At 41.0% G+C, this 20,460-nt stretch overlaps 1 protein-coding gene across 1 annotated transcript; it reads right to left on the bottom strand.

The window, feature by feature from the left end:
• Positions 1-19,238: 19,238 nt before the first annotated feature.
• Positions 19,239-20,118, bottom strand: LOC142534259 (uncharacterized). The gene is made up of 2 exons (XM_075641196.1): positions 19,923-20,118; positions 19,239-19,567 (listed from the first exon to the last, which is right to left on the bottom strand). Exons 1-2 carry the CDS (start codon positions 20,116-20,118, stop codon positions 19,239-19,241), a joined length of 525 nt encoding a protein of 174 aa, XP_075497311.1.
• Between the last annotated feature and the right edge of the window lie 342 nt (positions 20,119-20,460).

The raw sequence follows: 20,460 nt of genomic DNA, 5'->3' as shown, positions 1-20,460 counted from the left end.
GCAGGTGGTATCAGAGCAGTAGGTACCATAGACTGATGTAGGAGCTAGTGAGCGGGGTAGAATGAGTTTTCTTTCCTTGCTCTTGATTGCTAGCATGTGTTACTGTTTTGAAATGCATGTTTACCTGTTTATCTGATTTGATTTGGTAACGTGTATTATTGAGAATGAATCAGAACCGATTCTTGATCAGCAGTAAGATGATCAGAGGATGACTGAAACAGGTTTGTGGTATTTGGTTGCTAATCCTTTTGGTAATCAGATATGCCTCCTCGAAGAGTACTTGAACAGGGTAGTACATCTGCAAATCCGATGGATGTGACAGCAACTCCGATGGAAACACAGTTGAAAAGGTTTCAGTCATTTAATCCGTCAACCCTGAAAGGAACAGAGACTTCTGTTGAATGTGAGAGCAGGTTAGATGACATTGAAATGCTGTTTGATTCCTTGGATTACACAGATGAGCGACGAGTCCGACTGATTGGACACTAGTTGCATGATGTTGCAAAGAACTGGTGGATTACGACAAAGAGAGCATTGGAGCATCGAGGTACGACTATTACCTGGAATGTTTTTAAAGCTGAATTATATCAGAGGTTTTTCCCAGTGTCGTACAGGAAAGACAAGGGGGCAGAGTTTGCCAATCTGAGGCAGGGACAGTTGAACATTGAGGAATATGTGACCAAGTTCTCTACCTTGTTGCGATTTGCTCCACATGTGGCCGAGAATGAGGAAGCTATTGCTGATCAATTCATCAATGGTTTGAACCCCGAGATTTTTACATTGGTGAACACTGGGCGACCGAACAATTTCACTGATGCTCTGAATCGAGCTAAAGGAGCTGAAGTTGGTCTGATGAGACAGAAGGAAGCTTCATATATTCCTCCAGCACCGAGGCCACAGCAACCTCCTCCCAGAACTAAGGGTGGCAGAAGCAGTAGCGGAAAGAAGGATTTCTTGAAAGCTCGAGGAAAGCAGTTCAAGAAATCAGGGAGCAGTTCTTCTGGCTCAAGTGGATCCAAACAGAGTTATACTGGATTTTATTGCAAGACTTGCGGAGGGAGACATCCCACGGAGCAATGCCAAGGAGTATTTGGTAGTTGCCATATCTGCAGGCAGTCTGGACACTTTGCTAGGGTGTGTCCACAGAGAGGTTCGAAGAGATCCCAGGGAGCGGAGTCGTCTGGATCAGTGGCTCAGACAGGTGGATGATCATCCGCTGTACATTCCTTTCAGCCACCACCAACCACTCCTCAGTCGCAGCCAAGGCCAGAAGGGAGCCAGACAGGGAGCCAGCCTCCGAGACAACAGGCCCGAGTATTTGCTTTGACAGAGGAGCAAGCTCAGGAAGCACCAGATGACGTCGTTGCAGGTAACTCTTCCTTATGTGGTTACCATGCTTATGTGTTGATTGATACTGGTGCTTCTCATACATTTATTTCTGAGAGATTTGCATTGAGTCATGCATTGCTTGTTGAGTCATTATCGTCTGTAGTGTCTGTCTCTTCTCCTTTGGGGACATGTTTGATATCGGTGAATTCGGTGAAACATTGTATGCTACAGTATGACGGGCCTGAGATTGAGTTAGACTGTATTGTGTTTGGGTTGTCTGATTTCGACTGTATAATCGGTATCGATATGTTGACCAAGTACAGAGCTACTGTCGATTGTTTCCACAAGATTGCAAGATTCAGACCGGATATGGCTGATGAGTGAAAATTCTGCGGTAAGGGTTCTCGATCTAGAATTTCTTTGATATCCGTATTGTCTATGACTCGATTGTTACAGAAAGGAGTGGAGGGATTCCTTGTCTATTCAGTTGATTTACTGAAGTCGAGTTCATCATTGGCTGATTTGCCAGTGGTATGCGAGTTTGCTGATGTCTTCCCAGATGAGATTCCTGGTTTGCCTCCGATTCGAGATATCGACTTCAGCATTGAATTGATGCCAGGTACAGTGCTGATTTCGAGGGCTCCGTACAGAATGGCATCGATAGAATTGAAAGAGTTGAAAGAACAGTTGGAGGGTCTACTGGCCAAGGGGTATATCAGACAGTGTGTCTCCTTGGGGTACTCCAGTACTGTTTGTGAGGAAGAAAGATGGTTCTATGAGCCTCTGTATTGATTACCGGCAACTGAACAAGGCTACGGTAAAGAACAAATACCCTTTACCTCGTATTGATTATTTGTTTGATCAATTGCAGGGTTCTTCTGTATATTCCAAGATCGATCTGAGATCTGGATATCATCAGCTGAGAGTCAGGGACTCTGATATCTTGAAGACAGCATTCAGAACCAGGTATGGACATTATGAGTTTATTGTCATGCCGTTTGGGTTGACTAATGCTCCAGCTGTATTTATGGGTCTGATGAACCGTATATTCCAGAGATATCTTGATGATTTTGTTATTATATTCATTGATGATATATTGATTTATTCAAAAAATATGATTGAACATGCCGAGCATTTGAGAACTGTGTTGAGAATTCTGAGGGCTGAGAAATTGTATGCAAAACTGTCGAAATGTGAATTCTGGCTGAGACAGGTTGTATTTTTGGGTCATATTATATCCGGAGACGGTATTTCTGTTGATCCTAGTAAGGTTGAGGCAGTGATCAGTTGGCCGAGACCGACTTCTGTGCCAGAGATTCGCAGTTTTATGGGTTTGGCGAGATATTATCGTCGATTTATTAAATATTTATCGAGTATTGCTAAACCTATTACTCAGTTGACTCAGAAGAATGCTCCATTTATTTGGTCTGAAGACTGTGAGTCCAGTTTCCTTGAGTTGAAGAAGAGATTGACAAGTGATCCAATCTTGACCATTCCATCAGGTACTGGTGATTTTGTTGTATATTGTGACGCTTCTCACAGAGGGTTGGGATGTGTTCTGGTGCAGCGAGGCCATGTCATCGCTTATGCTTCAAGACAGTTGAAGCCACATAAGACTCGCTACCCAATTCATGATTTGAATTGGCAGCCATCGTCTTTGCATTGAAGATATGGCGACATTACTTATACGGTGAGAAGTTTGAAATTTATTCTGATCATAAAAGCTTGAAATATCTGTTTTCACAATCAGAATTGAATATGAGACAACGAAGATGGCTTGATTTGCTTAAAGATTTTGATTGTGAAATCAAGTACTATCCGGGGAAGTCCAATGCAGCAGCAGATGCACTGAGTCGAAAAGTATGTTCTTTATCCTTATCGACGATTGGTGTTTCGAATTTGATTGAAGATTGATGTATGTCCGGATTGATATTTGAGACAGATTGTAGACCGCTGAGATTATGTGCTGTTCAAGTTGAACCCGAGCTAATTTTGAGAATTAAAGCGGCTCAGAAAGTTGATCAAAATGTTCAGAATTCGGTGTCGATGGTCGGAGCAGGGCATCGATCTAAGTATCAGGTACGGGATAGTGTACTGTATGTGAATAATCGTCTTGTTGTGCCAAATGTTTCCGATTTGAAACGACAGATATTGTCCGAAGCGCATAGCAGTCGATTCAGTATTCATCCTGGTGGCAGAAAAATGTACCATGATTTGAAAAGACAGTTTTGGTGAAAACAGATGAAAGCTGATATTGCTGAATTTGTATCCAAATGTCTGAATTGCCAGCAGGTGAAAGCCGAAAGAAAAAAACCAGGAGGAATGTTACAGAGCTTATCTATTCCTGAATGGAAATGGGATCACATTTCCATGGATTTTGTGACGAAGCTACCGAGATCCTCCCGAGGTTCTGATGCGATTTGGGTCGTGATTGACAGATTGACAAAATCAGCATGCTTTATTCCATTCAAGATGATGTACCGACATGACCAGATGGTAGAGATATATGTCAGAGAGGTGATCAGATTGCACGGAGTGCCGAAGTTGATTGTTTCAGACCGTGATCCCCGGTTTACTTCGCACTTCTGGGAGAGTTTACAGCAGGCTCTAGGTACGAAGTTACATCTGAGTACCGCATATCATCCACAGACCGACGGACAGTCGGAGCGGACTATCCAGATACTAGAAGATATGCTGAGAGCTGTAGTGCTTGATTTTAGCACTAGTTGGCAGGATTCGTTGCCACTTTGTGAGTTTGCGTACAACAACAGCTATCAGACGAGTATTGAGATGGCTCCGTTTGAGGCGTTGTACGGTAAGAAATGCAGATCCCCTTTTTATTGGGACGATATCTCTGAGGTTACTGAGATTGGACCTGACATGATCAGAGATATGACTGAGAAAGTGAAGCTGATACAAAAAAGAATGAAGGCAGCTCAGGACAGAAAAGCCAAATATGTCAATGTTCGACGAAGACCATTGGTATTTGAGGCAGGAGACCGAGTGTTTTTGAAGATTTCACCTTTTCGAGGAGTTGTGCGATTTGGCAAGAAAAGGAAACTGTCTCCACGATATATTGGGCCTTATGAGATTCTCGAGAAGATAGGAGATCGTGCCTATTGACTCGCATTACCGCCTTCTTTATCAGGAATACATGATGTCTTTCATGTATCATTATTGCGGAAATATCTCTCCGATGCTTCACATATTATTCAGCCAGACGAGGCCAAACTGGATGAGACACCGAGCTATTTTGAAAAGCCGATTCGGATTCTCGATCGCAAGGAAAAACAGCTCAGAACGAAGACTATTCCGCTTTTGAAGATTCAGTGGAGTCGTCATGGCATTGAATAAGCTACCTGGGAGACTGAGTCAGATATGAGACAAAGGTTCCCAGATTTATTTCATTGATGTTAGTATTCTTATTTAACCTCTATTCTCCACTCCTTATTATATCTGATTCGATATCCGATTTGATTGCCTGTGATTTCAGGGAAGAAATCGAATCTTAGGGGGGGAGAAATGTAATGCCCGGAATCTTATTTGATAAATTGCGATCATTGATTTATAAATTGCTGTTATTATGGACGGAAAGGATCGGACCGGGAAATACGAGAAAATACATGAAATCTGTGCGACGACAGTACCATTGACACACATGCGCGACACGATGTGCGCACATGCGCGAAATGGGCAGTAGATCTCGCGCATATGCGCGATATGAGTGCACGCATATGCGCGAGTCATATTGTAAGCCAAGTACAATTCCAGAGAACCTCTCGCATATGCGCGGAGATGGGGCGCGCATTGCGCGAGCTGCCGAGAAGCTTATCGCGGAGACCAGTAGGTCTCGCGCATATGCGCGGAGATGGGGCGCGCATTGCGCGAGCTGCCGAGAAGCTTATCGCGGAGACCAGTAGGTCTCGCGCATATGCGCCGGTTGAGGTCGCGCATATGCGCGAGACGTGCAGTACATAAAGAGGCCACACGTCCCTTATCATCCAACGTGTATATATATATATATACATATAAGTATTGCATTGTTCTTCATAATCTTCAGAAAGAAAGGGACGAGAAAACTTCGCGAAAATCCTTACGCCTTTATATTTTGATCCGTCCGTTAGATTTTGAATCCGACTTCAGTACTGTGTTCCTACCGACGAGAGCTTTAACTGGACGCAAGTTTTGTTACATTTTGTTATCATTTGAAATTATGATATTTCCAGAATCGGATATGATTCATATATGGTGTTTCTGATATGTTAGACATCGTATAATCAAAACCGGATTGAAGAACGGATACCGTATAGAATTGTTATGATTTTCTGAGTTGGATTGATTGAGATATGATATCAGATTTGTATCGTTATTGGTTATGAGATGTTGGGATTGATATCCTATTGAGACTATATTGCTGGGTATATCGAGATTGTGCAGTTATGCTGTTGAAACAGAATTTGATTCAGTTCTAATTATATCCAGTACTGATTTGAGTTGTATAGTGATACGGTACCCTCGATATTATTATTGCCAGATTGATATTGACAGGCTTTGAATCTGAGGCGTCGACAGAGTCAGATAGACAAAAAGAAAGGTATAAATCAATGTTGATTCGGGAGTGCACAACTCGAGTTTGATTCAACTTGAGTTTCCCAAAATCACATACTGAATTATATTGCATTGATATTTGCAATTCTTGAGATTGATTTGCTTAGTCTATTGCTTTATAGCAGAGCAGGTGTCGAGTCATGGGCTGATGTGCCTAGTCATTGGCTGATGTGCCAAGACTCTGGATGATTGGTTTATATCGATGTCTTTAGGAGTTGATTCATTCCTATCACTGAAATTCGATATAGGTGCCCATATCCAGGAACCGGGATCCCTAGATTAGAAATGAGTCGAGTCTGAGATGACGAGTCTAGAGTTTTATTTACAGCCTCATATCGATATGTGTCTTCTGAGTTGATACATGATGTTGATATATGTTTCATGCTTTTATATATGCTTTTATATGACTGCATGTTTACATTGTTTATACTAGGATATATTTTTCACCGGAGTTATCCGGCTGTTGTCTTGTTTGTATGTGTGCATGACAACAGGTGGGACATGATCAAGGTCACGAAGAGAATGAGAGATTCCAGATTAGCGTGGAGATCCGGACTTATAGCAGAGTGAATTTCAGTACTTGATGTAGTGGCTGAACTCTAGTTGGAATAAACATATGTTGTACATGATTTGTACTTTATGTTGAGGTTTATATCAGATTAATTACTTTACGTTTCCGCATTGTATTTTTTAAAAAAAAATTTAGACCCGGATTAATTAAATGATCCTAATAATGATTAAGAAAATGGATTAGGTTCGGGTCCCCACACCGGGTAAGGGTCCTGGTAGGTGCTGGAAATTCGCGTTTTTAAGGAAAAAAGGGACATGGACTCCGTGTCGGGGTCCGGGTAGCCTCTGGACATGGAAACTCACGAAAATTCGCTATCTTATTCATTCACTCTTTCAATCCAAGCCTAAGGACCATGAACCAACACCTCAAGACTCATTCTAGGATGCTATTACACTAATTCAAACCTGTACAAACACCCCAAACGTCCGCAAGCATCGAAAAGCAACTTCAATACAACAATAACCCGTAATTCGACATCATTTCGCTTCCTACGACTTCTATTACATCCAAGCCAATCCCGACCCAAACGAACCACCAAATAACACCTAAACACATCCCATAACATATCTAAATGCAGAAGCACATGCCGGACGATGCCCAACGAAGCCTGCAACAAATAACTTCAAAAACATGTCAAGAACACATTTTCATAAAAGTCGCAGTTTAAGCAGTGCCACGAAAACGATCATAACTCACTCATTTATTATCCAAATATTTCGAATTTACTGTCAAATCAAAGCTATCAAAAATTTCTACGTTTCATATGTTGAATGTTTTTTCCAGAAACTCGATCAAAAAATCGTTGTAATTCAAATGACAGTGAATTACGAGTTTTAGATTTAAAAACGTTTCAAAAATCGATCCAACAATTTTCTGCTCAAACTTTGCACATCACACATGGATTTTTACGCATAATAAACAACACCAGGCATAATATGACGAGATCGACGCAGGAAAAATAGAATATACATGCCTGTTGATGTTTAAAACTCACGATACGGCTATACCGAAGAGAAAACAGCGCAAGGCTTGATCCGGGACGAACGTGGCACTATTTTCTTGAAGAAAAATCAACGAAAACTCATTGGAATATTCAGAGAGGGGCGGCTGCACTCTTGCTCTAGGAACCCTAATAATTTTCTCTCAAAAATTTGAAATTTAAGAGAAGGAAAAATGTGTGGGTGACGTGTAGTTGAGTGTGTGTTAAAGTGTGTGTGTGCGTGTGTTTTAATATAATTAAGGGGAAAGATTGCTTAATTAGGAATTAATAATTCTAATTAAAATGCTAATCAAAATGCTAATAAAATGCTAATTAAAAATGTTAATTCTCACTACTAAGCAAGGTCCCCCTAATTTAAAATAACATGTACATTTGCTAAACTTTAAAAGTTTTAGAATCCTAAAATCACTAAATAAATAAATTAGGCTTTTAAAATACTAAAACTAAGTAAATCATTTGAAATGCCTCATTCTTAACTTAAAATAAAATACCGCGTTTTAAAATTGCCAAACTCGTCCCCGGTCTCTTTTTCTCGATCCCGCATCGAATAATCTTCTGAAACATGAAACTTGAGAAAACGTTTTAACGTGCATCACATAAACATAATAATGTAAAATAATTAAATTAAATAGATCATGCATCGCTATAACAATTTTAAACTTAAATAAACAATTTGACAATTTAATAAATGCATGGGTTTTACGTGTACTGAATTTGAGCTCTACAGTTCCTCCCCCACTTATATAAATTTCGTCCTCGAAATTAATTCTTACCAAACAGTTCTGGGTAGCGGTTCCTCATATCTGGCTCGGTCTCCCAAGTGGCCTCCTCTACTGATTGATTTAGCCACCGGAATTTGACCAATTTGGTCACCTTGTTCCGAAGTTTCCGCTTGTGTCTGTCTAGGATTTGGACAGGTCTTTCCTCATACGACAGATCTGGAGAAAGCTGCAACGGCTCATAGCTCAAAACATGCGAAGGATTTGCTAAGTACTTCCTCAGCATCGAGACGTGGAACACATTGTGTACACCAGCCCGATTCAACGGTAAGGCTACACGATAAGCTAGTGTCCCAACTCTGTAAAAAATCTCAAATGGTCCAATAAACCTCGGACTAAGCTTGCCCCTCTTCCCAAATCTTATAACACCCTTCATGGGTGCTATCTTTACAAAAACGTGATCACCTACGGCAAACTCTAGATCCCTCTCCTCTTGTCAGCATAACTCTTTTGACGACTCTGGGCGGTCTTCATCCTGTCTCGGATCTTGACCACCACGTCTGCAGTCTACTGAACAATCTCTGGACCAAGTTCTGATCTCTCACCGACTTCATCCCAATGAATCGGCTATCTGCACTTCCTCCCATACAATGCCTCCTAGGGAGCCATACAAATAGATGATTCGAAACTGTTGTTGTAGGTAAACTCCACTAGAGGTAGCTTAGATTCCCAAGTCCCATGGTAATCGATTATACAAGCTCGTAATAAATCCTCCAAAATCTGAATCACTCTCTCAGAATGGCCATCTGTCTGAGGGTGGAAAGCTGTACTGAATAGAAACTTCTTCCCATGGCTGTGTGCAAACTCTTCTATAAGGACGATGTAAATATTGGGTCCCTGTCGGACACAATAGAAACTGGGATCCCATGCAATCGAACTATCTCCCTGATATAGAGCTCCGCATACTGCATCATGGAGAAGTTCGTCTTCACTGGTAAGAAGTGTGCCGACTTAGTGAGTCGATCCACTATAACCCAAATAGCAATGGATCCTCTGACTGACCTCGGTAAACCAACGACAAAGTCCATGGTGATATTCTCTCACTTCCACTCGGGGATAGGGAGTGGCTTAAGCATTCCTGCTGGCCTCTGATGCTCTGCTTTCACCTGCTGACAAGTGAGACATTCAGACACATATCGGCGGATGTCTCTCTTCATATCTTGCCACCAATACAAAATATGCAAATCCTTGTACATCTTGGTACCTCCTGGATGGATAGAATACGGAGATGTATGTGTCTCTGTCAGAATATCTTCTCTGAGCAAATCAACACTAGGCATCCACATCCTTCTTCTATACCTCACAATACCATCAGACACTGTGTAGAGTACATTGCCCTTGGCTTCATCCTTAAATCTCCATTTCTGTAGCTGCTCATCTGAAGGCTTACCTCTGTGGATTCGGTCAAACAAAGAAGACTGGACTGTCAGATTAGACAGTTTAGGAGCTCTGCCCTTAGGATAAATCTCTAATCCAAATCTCTGAACCACTGATTGAAGAGATCTTTGCACTAACAAATGTGCTACGACTGCAACTTTTCTGCTCAAAACATCTACCACAACATTAGCTTTCCCTGGATGGTAGCTAATCTCATAATCCTAGTCTTTCACTAACTCTAACCACCGTCTTTGTCTCATATTCAACTCTTTCTGCGTGAAGAAATACTTGAGACTCTTGTGGTCAGTGAATATTTGGCATTTCTCTCCATACAGGTAGTGTCTCCATATCTTCAACGCAAAGACAACTGTATCTAACTCAAGATCATGAGTCGGGTAGTTCTTCTCATGCACTTTGAACTGCCTGGAAACATAAGCTATAACCCGACCATGCTGCATCAACACTGCGCCTAACCCGAGCTTAGATGCATCGGTGTATAACATAACATTTCCTTACCCTGATGGTATGGCTAGCACTGGCGCTGAAATAAGAGCTTGCTTCAAAGTGTCAAAGCTCTTCTGACATTCATCACTCCATACAAATTTAGCATTCTTCTTGGTCAATGAAGTTAATGGCACTGCTATCGAAGAAAATCCTGAATGAATTTCCTGTAGTAGCCTGCTATGCCTAGGAAACTGCGGATCTCTGACGCATTCTCAGCTCAACTCATTCCTTAACTGCTGCCACTTTAGCTGGATCTACCTCAATACCACTGCTAGTTATTATATAACCCAAAAATGCTACCTTCTCCAACCAAAATTCTCACTTACTGAATTTTGCAAACAACTTGCAACTCTGCAAGACCAGCAAAACTGTACTCAAATGCTGAACGTGCTCCTCCTGGCTCTTCGAGAAAATAAGAATGTCGTCAATGAACACTATGACGAACTGATCTAGGTAGGGCTGAAATACTCGGGTCATCAAGTCCATAAATATTGTTGGAGCATTCGTCAGTCCAAACGACATCACTAAAAACTCGTAATGCCCATATCTGGTTCTGAAGGCTGTCTTATGAACATTTGCATCCTTTAGCTTCAGCTGATGATACCCTGATCGAAGATCTATCTTAGAGAACACTGTATCTCCTTGCAACTGATCGAACAAGTCCTCGATCATTGGGAGTGGGTATTTATTCTTTATCGTTACCTTGTTCAGTTCTCGGTAATCGATACACAGCCTCATGCTCCCATCTTTCTTCTTTACAAAGAGCATTGGTGCACCCCATGGTGAGAAACTAGGGCGGATGAATTCTTTTTCTAGGAGTTCCTGAATCTGTTACTTGAGTTCTAACATCTCAGCTGGAGCTAACCGGTACGATGCCTTAGAGATTTGCACAATGCCTGGCATAAGATCGATGGAAAACTTCACCTCTCTCTCTGGTGGAAGGCTTGTGACGTCATCTGGAAAGACATAAGGAAATTCTCTGACTACTGGTACATCAGTTAATGATGGAGTGGGTACGTCAGGTGTAGAAACAACGCTGGCCAAGAAATCCTGACAACCCTTGTGCATAAGTCTCCGCGCCTACATACAAGAGATCATGCGAGGGAAACTCCTCCATCTCACTGGCTCGAAGAGAAACAGCTCCATGCCCAAAGGTCTTACTAACACTGACCTTTTCTAGAAATCAATGAGAACTCTGTTCTTCGTCAGCCAGTCCATTCCCAAAATGATATCAAATTCTGGCATCGACAACACGATTAGATCGGCATACACCAAGTTACCTTGCAGTTCGAGATCGATGTCTCTGACGACACTAGTAACTGATAATTATTCCCCTGATGGGACTGTCACTGAAGAGCTCACGTCGAGTCCAATAGAATTGATGTCCAAATGATTACCGAACGTCTCCGAAATAAAAGAGTGAGTGGCCCCTGAATCTATCAAGGCCTTCGTGGCTACTCTCTTTATGAAAATATTTTCTGAGATACGTTGGTACAACACCAAAAACTTATATCCCAAAAATTCTAATCTTAACCTCAAGCATAGCAGAAATTTAAATCTCAAGTCACCAAAATATTGACTAGCACACTAATAATCCCAAATACAATCCAAAACATGCATGGAAAAATAACACTGTGCTTAATTAAATAAGTTTAGGTTCAATAGTGTCGTGTCTGGGTTCGCCTCCTGAGCTTGCATGGCGAATACTCTTCCTTGGGTCGGCTGCCTCCACTGTGGGCACTCTTTCGACATGTGATCGTTGGCTTCGCACTTAAAGCATTTGCCCGATCCATATAAACGCTGTCCCGGATGCTGGCGGTTTCACTTCGGGCACACTGGGTACTCAACGGGCCTCTGAGGAGCCTTCTGTTGAGGAATAGGACCTTTGCCTTTCGGCGGTCTCTGAAATGGCCTCTTCCCCTGCTGCCCTTGGAAAGGCCTTTTAAACTGGGTTCGCTGCTGCTGCTGAGGTGCCTAATAGGGCCTCTTGCCCTGCCTATCACTCTCGATGTATAAACTGGAAGTAACGAGTACTACGTAATAAAATCACATGCAACTTTAAAATAGAACGTACATACTTGAACTTGAACGTGCATATAAAAGCTTGAACATACATGCATATCATAGACGTGCCATAAACGTAAAACTTTTCTTAAACATGCTTGCATCGTACATACTTGAACATACATGAACTTCATCATTTTGCGTAGAGGCATGTTTCAAAGCAAGTGACCCATACATAAATACTCTAGATCAGACTAAACCACAGTACTGAGCTGACAGGGAAAATCTACTGTCACATACATGAGATCCCCGTTCATACTTTAACGGGTGGATTGGTCCCTGGTCATGCTTTACCACTTTCCAATCCTGATCTAAACTCGGTCATGCTTTACCGGGGTGGATTGGTCCCTCGTCATGCTTTACCTCTTTCCAATCCCATACATAATTTGGCCACAAGACATTTAGCATACCTCAAAAACTTAAAAATATTTTCTTTGCACGTCGAAGATACTTACTTGGCGTCGAGATATTTGTTGGATTTCGCTTGGGGCCACTGCTGCACATACTAACATGAGTTCAAACATTTATCTTTCATATCTTAGACGTAGGTACTCGGGCTCGCCACAGAAGTAAATAAATAGCTTATAACATTCTAAATCACTCGAGACTTGACCTCGTTTAATCATCATACTAAACCATGACATAGAACCCCAAAACAAATCATATATTTTATATTCATACCCACAAAACAAATCCTATACTTTATATTCATATTTTTAAAAAAATAAATTAAATGGTGGTACACAGACCCCATGTAGGGGTCCGGGTAGGTGCTGAAAATTCGCGTTTTGAAGGAAAAAGGGATGCGGACTCCGTGTCGGGGTCCGGGTAGCCTCTGGACATGGAAACTCACGAAAAATTTTTTTCTTATTCATTCACTCTTTCAATCCAAGCCTAAGGACCATGAACCAACACCTCGAGACTCATCCTAGGATGCTATTACATTGATTCAAACCCGTACGAACACCTCAAACGTCCCCAAGCATCGAAAACCAATTTCAATACAACAATAACCCGTAATTCGACATCGTTTCGCTTCCTACGACTTTTATTACATCCCAAGCCAATCCCGACCCAAATGAACCACCTAATACATCTAAATACATCCCATAATATATCTAAATACAGTAGCACAAGCCTGGCGATGCCCAACGAAGCCTGCAAAAAATAACTTCAAGAACATGTCAAGAACACATTTTCATAAAAGTCGCAGTTTGAGCAGTCCCACAAAACGACCATAACTCACTCATTTCTGATCCAAATATTTTGAATTTACTTTCAAATCGAAGGTATTGAAAAGTTCTACGTTTCATATGTTGAAGGTTTTTCCAGAAACTCGACCGAAAAATAGTAGTAATTTAAATGACAGCAAATTACGAATTTTAGATCTAAAAACATTTCAAAAATCGATCCAACAATTTTCTACTCAAACTTTGCACATCACACATGGGTTTTTACGCATAATAAACAACACCACGCATAATATGACGAGATTGACGAAGGAAAAATAGAATATACATGCCTGTTGCTATTTAAAACTCACGATACGGCGATATCGAAGAGAAAACGACGCGAGGCTTGATCCGGGACGAACGTGGCACTATTTTCTTGAAGAAAAATCAACGAAAACTCGTTGGAATATTCAGAGAGGGGCAGCTGCACACTTGCTCTAGGAACCCTAATATTTTTCTCTCAAAAATTTGAAATGGAAGAGAAGTGTGTGTTAAAGTGTGTGTGTGCGTGTGTTTTAATATAATTAAGGGGAAAGATTGATTAATTAGGAATTAATAATGCTAATTAAAATACTAATCAAAATGCTAAGAAACTTCTAATTAAAAAAGTTAATTCTGACTACTAAGCAAGGTCCCCCAATTTAAAATAACATGTACATTTGCTAAACTTTAAAAGTTTTAGAATCCTAAAATCACTAAATAAATAAATTAGGCTTTTAAAATACTAAAACTAAGTAAATCATTTGAAATGCCCCATTCTTAACTTAAAATAAAATACCGCGTTTTAAAATTGTCAAACTCGTCCCCGGTCTCCTAACACTCATGTCCCGAGATAAACTTGGAATTCTTCTTCGTCGGGGCAGTCATAGGCACCGCAATAGAAGAGAAGCCCTGGATAAACTTCCTATAATAGCCTGCCGATCCCAAGAAACTACGGATCTCTATCACGCTCTTAGGAACCGACCAATCTCTAACTGCCTCCACTTTGCTGGGGTCGACCTCTATGCCCTCCTGAGATACAATGTGACCCAAGAATGCCACCCTGGCAAGCCATAACTCACATTTGCTGAACTTCGCATACAGTCGTCTGTCCTGTAGTGTCTTTAACATTGTCCTCAGATGCTGACTGTGCTCCTCCCTGCTATTCGAACAGATCAGGATATCGTCAATGAAAACTATGACGAATTGATCTAATTATGGCTGAAATACGTGATTCATGAGATCCATGAAGATCTCTTGGCGTGTTCGTCAGTCCGAAGAGTATCACCATAAACTCATAGTGCCTGTATCGCGTGCTGGAGGCTGTCTTATGCACATCTGACTCCCTCACTTTCAGCTGGTGGTAACCGGATCGAAGATCTATCTTTGAAAACACTTATGCTCCTTGCAACTGATCAAACAAGTCCTCGATCCTCGGCAGCGGATACTTATTCTTAACCGTGACTCTGTTTAGCTCTTGGTAGTCAATACACAGTCGCATGCTGCTATCCTTCTTCTTGACAAATAGCACTAGTGCGCCCCATGGAGAAAAACTAGGGCGAATGAAGCCCTTATCTAACAGATCCTCAATCTGATCCTTGAGCTCCTTCATCTTGTTAGAGTAGGTGCCCGTCGAGCCAAGTGTTGGCCGAGGGTTCATGTTGAAACTCTATGTATAAACAATCTTTATTTTAATAATATTTGAAATTATTGTTTTGACACATCTTTATCTGTATACACATGCTAGTTGCATAGATAAAGTCCTTGAATATAAAATAGTAGAAAGAATATGAGATTCTCATATGATGAGTATCATAAAACTCATATTTGCAATACAGTATATTCTAAACAGTTCCTAGTCGATTCAGCCGCCGCTAAGAAGGATATAGGCCGCTCGAGTTCGAGACTAGTAGCTGCGATGTGAATACCATGTTTCATTGGTAGAGGACATTGTGATGTTCGAACATGCAGATAGGTGCTTCTTGTAGAGTGCACTGAACAACTCTCCATAAAGGACTTTCCAAGTGGTTCTCACTTATCGAGTGTAAATGTCCTAGTTTATGGTTGTACACCATTAGTCCTTATGACCTGGAACAACATTTAGACTCTATATGCTAGCATTGCACTTTGACTTGTTTACCGACTCTCATGGGGTCATCAGGTGGCAAGGTTGGGTGTTTTGTCGAAAAATATAGGAGTCGATGCATTGTAGTCGGGGATTCACCGCTTACCTTCGGGTATCGATATCCTATGTGATCTCATGTATATGTAGCATGAAATCTTTGATCAGAGTATGGTGGTAATTATGAAAGGGGTTTCATATATATTACACCATCGATGCAACTATGGCATGACACATAGTATCGATTCTTTGACAGTTCTCGATATACCAATAGTTGTCGAATCGGTCGGGATATATGAGATGAAGGGACCGTACTGTACGCTAACCATAATTGAATGGTTCTTGCAGGCACTATCATTTGATACCTAGGGAATCATGTAAGCGATGCTGCTAGGCGTTTAACATGATTGGTTGGGTACTATCAGACTTGAGTTCTGACGTTCTTATTATCAAGGAGTTGATAATTAAGAATGGAGCAATTGGGGTATGCTCATATAAGGGCATGTTTAGTCCCGAATCACATTAAGATGTGAACCCACGGCTAGTTGTATCAATGAACCATTGAGGGCCACAGAAGTGCTAACTTTCTATATCTCGTTGAGAAGTAAAAATAGTTCAATGTGTTGAACGGCTTATAAAGGAGTTTATAAGCGCAAGGAAAATTAGAAGTATGACTTCTATAAGGGGAATGTGACTTTAATTTGAGGAAGTATTCCTAAATTAAAAGTTGGCCAAACAAATAATGTATTTGAAAATTGTGATTTTCATAAATATTATTATGGACTAAATTAAATTAATTCAAGTGTTGAATTAACTAAACATAAATGGACCTAGTAGAGTCCAAATAATTAAATTAATTCAAGTGTTGAATTAATTAAATAACATTGGGCCTTGTAGAGTCCAATTAGAAATAATTATTAAATTAGTGGGAATTAGTAAAATCAAGTAAATTTTAAATGATCTCAAATGTGTGTGAGACATTTAAATAAAAGTCTATAGGCCTTGTAATCGTTACAAGCCCAGGTAAAAAAGCATGCAATTGAGGTGAAGGGTTGGAGGCAACTTTTTCATTAAACAATGCATCGCATGATCATGCATTTTATCACTTTTTCAAGCACCAAAAAAAATTTCCCCCCTTCTCTACCACACCCTCTTGGCCGAAATTTTGACTATTATTCTCCTTCAATTTTGCTTCTTCAATTTGTTGAGGAAAGCTTAGTCTTCTAAAAAAAAATGCCTTACATTTTCTACTGCAAATGTAAGGTGGATTTAGCTTGTTGGTGGTGGGCTGGATTTTGAGCAAGGAGTGATCAAATGAGGCTTGTAGATTTGTCTACCTATCAAAAGCCAAAGTTGTTTACAATTTGGTTGGAGCCATCATCAATCTTAAGAGATCGATAGGTATATTTCTTAAACTCTCTATGTATGACATGTTTGTTTTTGTTATTTGCTACACATATTGTGAGGTGCTCGGTTTTGTTTTCTTGTTGAAAAACATTTTTCAGAATTTACGTTGCGCAACCGGGCACCGTAACCTATTCCTTTCACATCTCTGCAGGCGCTAATCGGTATGGTGCTTTAGATATTAGAACTATCCCCGACATAAGCTCAATAGATAAGTACACCTTTCTGTCAGGTGGAATGCCTGAAACATCGTCAGGGAACACACTGGAGAACTTGCTGACTACATCCACGTCCTCCAGTCTCCGACTGACTGGCTCGGTCACAGATACAATGCTGTCTAAGAATGTCTGTGTGGGGACCCGGACGCTAATCATCTTCTTAACCGTCATTGGGACTAATTTAATCAATTAGAATAAAAAGGGTCTAAAATTTTTTTTTTTAAAATGCGGAAGGTAATGGAATCATTCTATTATACAAACCAGTATAATAATACAAATCCTGTATAACATGCATCTAGTTCAAAACTAAGGTTCAAATACTACAATCAAGTAATGAAACCTATTTATATCCAAGTCCGGAATCACCACTCTAATCTCGATCTTTCTTCACCTCTGTGACCCTGAACCTGAACCTGTCCCACCTGTTGTCATGCACACATACAAAACATGACAACAGCCGGATAACTCCGGTGAGAATAAAATCCCAGTATAAATAATGTATCAATGCAATCATATAAAGCATATATAAAAGCATAATAAACATCAACATGTATCTACTCTGACCACATGAATCAATACAAATCTGTACCTAAATCAAGGACATATTTCTAATCTAGGGATCCCGATCTAATTTAGACTTTGGTATGCTGTATCGAATGTCTACAATAGACGTCGATCTACATCTAAGCTCATCGATACACCGTAAGTCTAGGGTCTTAGCTGTTCTGTCAAAGACCTGGCGGTTCTGCCCTAGCTAGGCTGATCTGCCCTAGACTCGGACTCTTTCTCTGCTATAAATTCAATAGACTAAACATATCAATCTGATAATTTGCAAATATCAATGCAATAAGATAAAGTATGTGATTTTGGGAAACTCAAGTCAAACCTAACTCGAGTTGTGCAATCCCGAATCAACATTTATTTATACCTTTTATTTTGTCGCTCTGATACAATCGAAGTCTCGACTCAAAGCCTGTCAATGTTCAATCTGGCAATGACAATATCAATTTACTGTATCAATATTCTATTCAAATCAAAACATCCCCGTCTTATCAAATTCTGACGGTACAATAGTACAATCTTGCGATACCGGTGATACTAGACCAGTATATACTAATTCCAATAACTTATAATCAACCACCGTACGAATCTGACATCACATCTCAGTCAATTTAACTCTGAAATTCATAACAATTCCATAATCAATCTGTTTCTTAATCTGACTTTGATTCTATGATGTCTACTATGTCAAGAACACTATATATGAATCGTATCTGATTCTAGACATAGCATAATTTCAAATCTTAACAAAATGTAACAAAACTTACGTCCTGTTGTAGCTGTCGTTGCTAGGAACACAGTACCAAATTCGGATTCAAAATCTGACGGACGGATCGCAATATAAAGGCGTAAGTATTTTCAACAATTCTCTCGTCCCTTTTCTTATTTTCTGAATTCTGAATGAATTCAAGGACATACATACATACATACATATATATATATATATATATATATATATCTCGTACATGCAGGAGGACGAGTGGCTCAACCTTTGCAGCACACGTTTCGCGCATATGCGCCATCCCAATCGACGCATATGTGCGAGACACTCGGTCTCCGCGCGTATCCTGCACATCGCCTCGCGCATATGCGCGACTCATCTCCGCGCATATGCGCGAGACTCTCTGGAGTTCCTCGCATAGGCTTCGCGCATATGCGCTACATCTTCCGCGCATATGCGTGAGGTCTTCTGCCGGTTTGGCGCATGTGCGCGCATCCGGTCGCGCATGTGCGCCGATGCTACTGTCCTCGCACATCAATTTTCACACGCGATCTCATTTCGTGTCCCGGTTAGCCCTTTCGTAATTATCGCGATTAAAAATCCATAATCGTAATTTAACACGGTATAAAATCTCGGGCATTACAGTCTGGCAGTCTCTCTTGATGATCTTCCTCGCACGCAAGCAAGAAATGACGTGCGGAATCTGCTGATATCTAGCTGCCTCAAAAACAAACGGCTTCCCACTAGGCGGTCTGACAGATACTGACCTCTATCGAAAATCTATGACTGCACCATTAGAAGATAGCCAATACATGCCCAAGATGATATCAAACTCTGGCAACGGTAGTACTATCAGATCTGCCTGTACTGCCTTTTGTTGCAATCTAAGCTCCAATCCTCTCACTATCCGGGATGTGAACATCTGATCCTTGGATGGAATCGATACTCTGAAACCCAAATTCATCGCTGCATGTATGATTCCTAGTCGCTCGATGGAAGATTCAGAGATAAACAAATGAGTAGCCCCTAAATCTAGCAGTGCATGCGTGGCTACATCTGCAATGTATATCCTCCTTGCGACAAAATATACCATCAAACCTAATAGTGTTGAACTTAAGGAATTTATTATCGGCAAATCACCCAAAATCCTCGAAAAATCACTGCATTAACCCAAACCTCATTTCCCAAAAATTCGAAATTAACCCTCAAAATATCAAAAATTTCAAACTAGCCCCTTAAAGTTTGAAAATTGCGCTTTGGTCCATAAATTATCGGTTATTAAAATCGGGTCCCTAAAATTCCTCAACTCAAACAATTAAATTCTTTAATCCCAACCAGGTAGAACATGCATCATAAATCCTTCTAAGTTATAAATCCCACAAATAAATCCTCATGCAACCATAAAATCCATGCAATTGTACGGTAAATTAAAATCTTAACCAAAAAGGTTTACCAGTAACCAGTGTCGAGTCTGGTTCTGCATCGGCCTCCTCGGCATGCATCACATAGGCTCGGCTAGTAGTGGGGCCCGTGTTCTTTGGGAGTCTGTTGCTTTGTGGCCCTCCTGTCCACAAACGAAACATCTGAAAGTCCCCATAAGCACCTGCCGACATGGAACTTGCTGCACTACGTCCATGGCTGCCTATCATCTGGCTTAGGCGCCCCTGGCGCCTTAGGGAGTCTCTGCTGTTGGGGCCTCCTAAACTGACCCTGCGGCTTCTGCTACCACTGATGCCTCGGCGGCCCTGAAAACTGTTTCTTCTCCGACTGGATACTGGACTGTGTCTGATGCCGCTTCCTCTGCATCTCAAAGTCTATATCCCGCAGAGTCTGCTCCGCCTGAAAAGCGCAGGCGGTGGCCTCATTGTAACCTGCCGGCCTCATCAGCATGACATCCCGGCAGAGGGAGGGTCTCAGTCCATCTAAAAAGTGCCACAGCTTCTGATCGGCATCCCTCGCTATCATGGGCACAAAATGGCAGCCCCTCTCAA

This window comes from Primulina tabacum, unplaced genomic scaffold, assembly GCF_025594145.1.
Source record: "Primulina tabacum isolate GXHZ01 unplaced genomic scaffold, ASM2559414v2 Contig443, whole genome shotgun sequence".
Classification (NCBI taxonomy): domain Eukaryota; kingdom Viridiplantae; phylum Streptophyta; class Magnoliopsida; order Lamiales; family Gesneriaceae; genus Primulina; species Primulina tabacum.
This window is presented reverse-complemented; position numbering and strand designations above follow the sequence as displayed.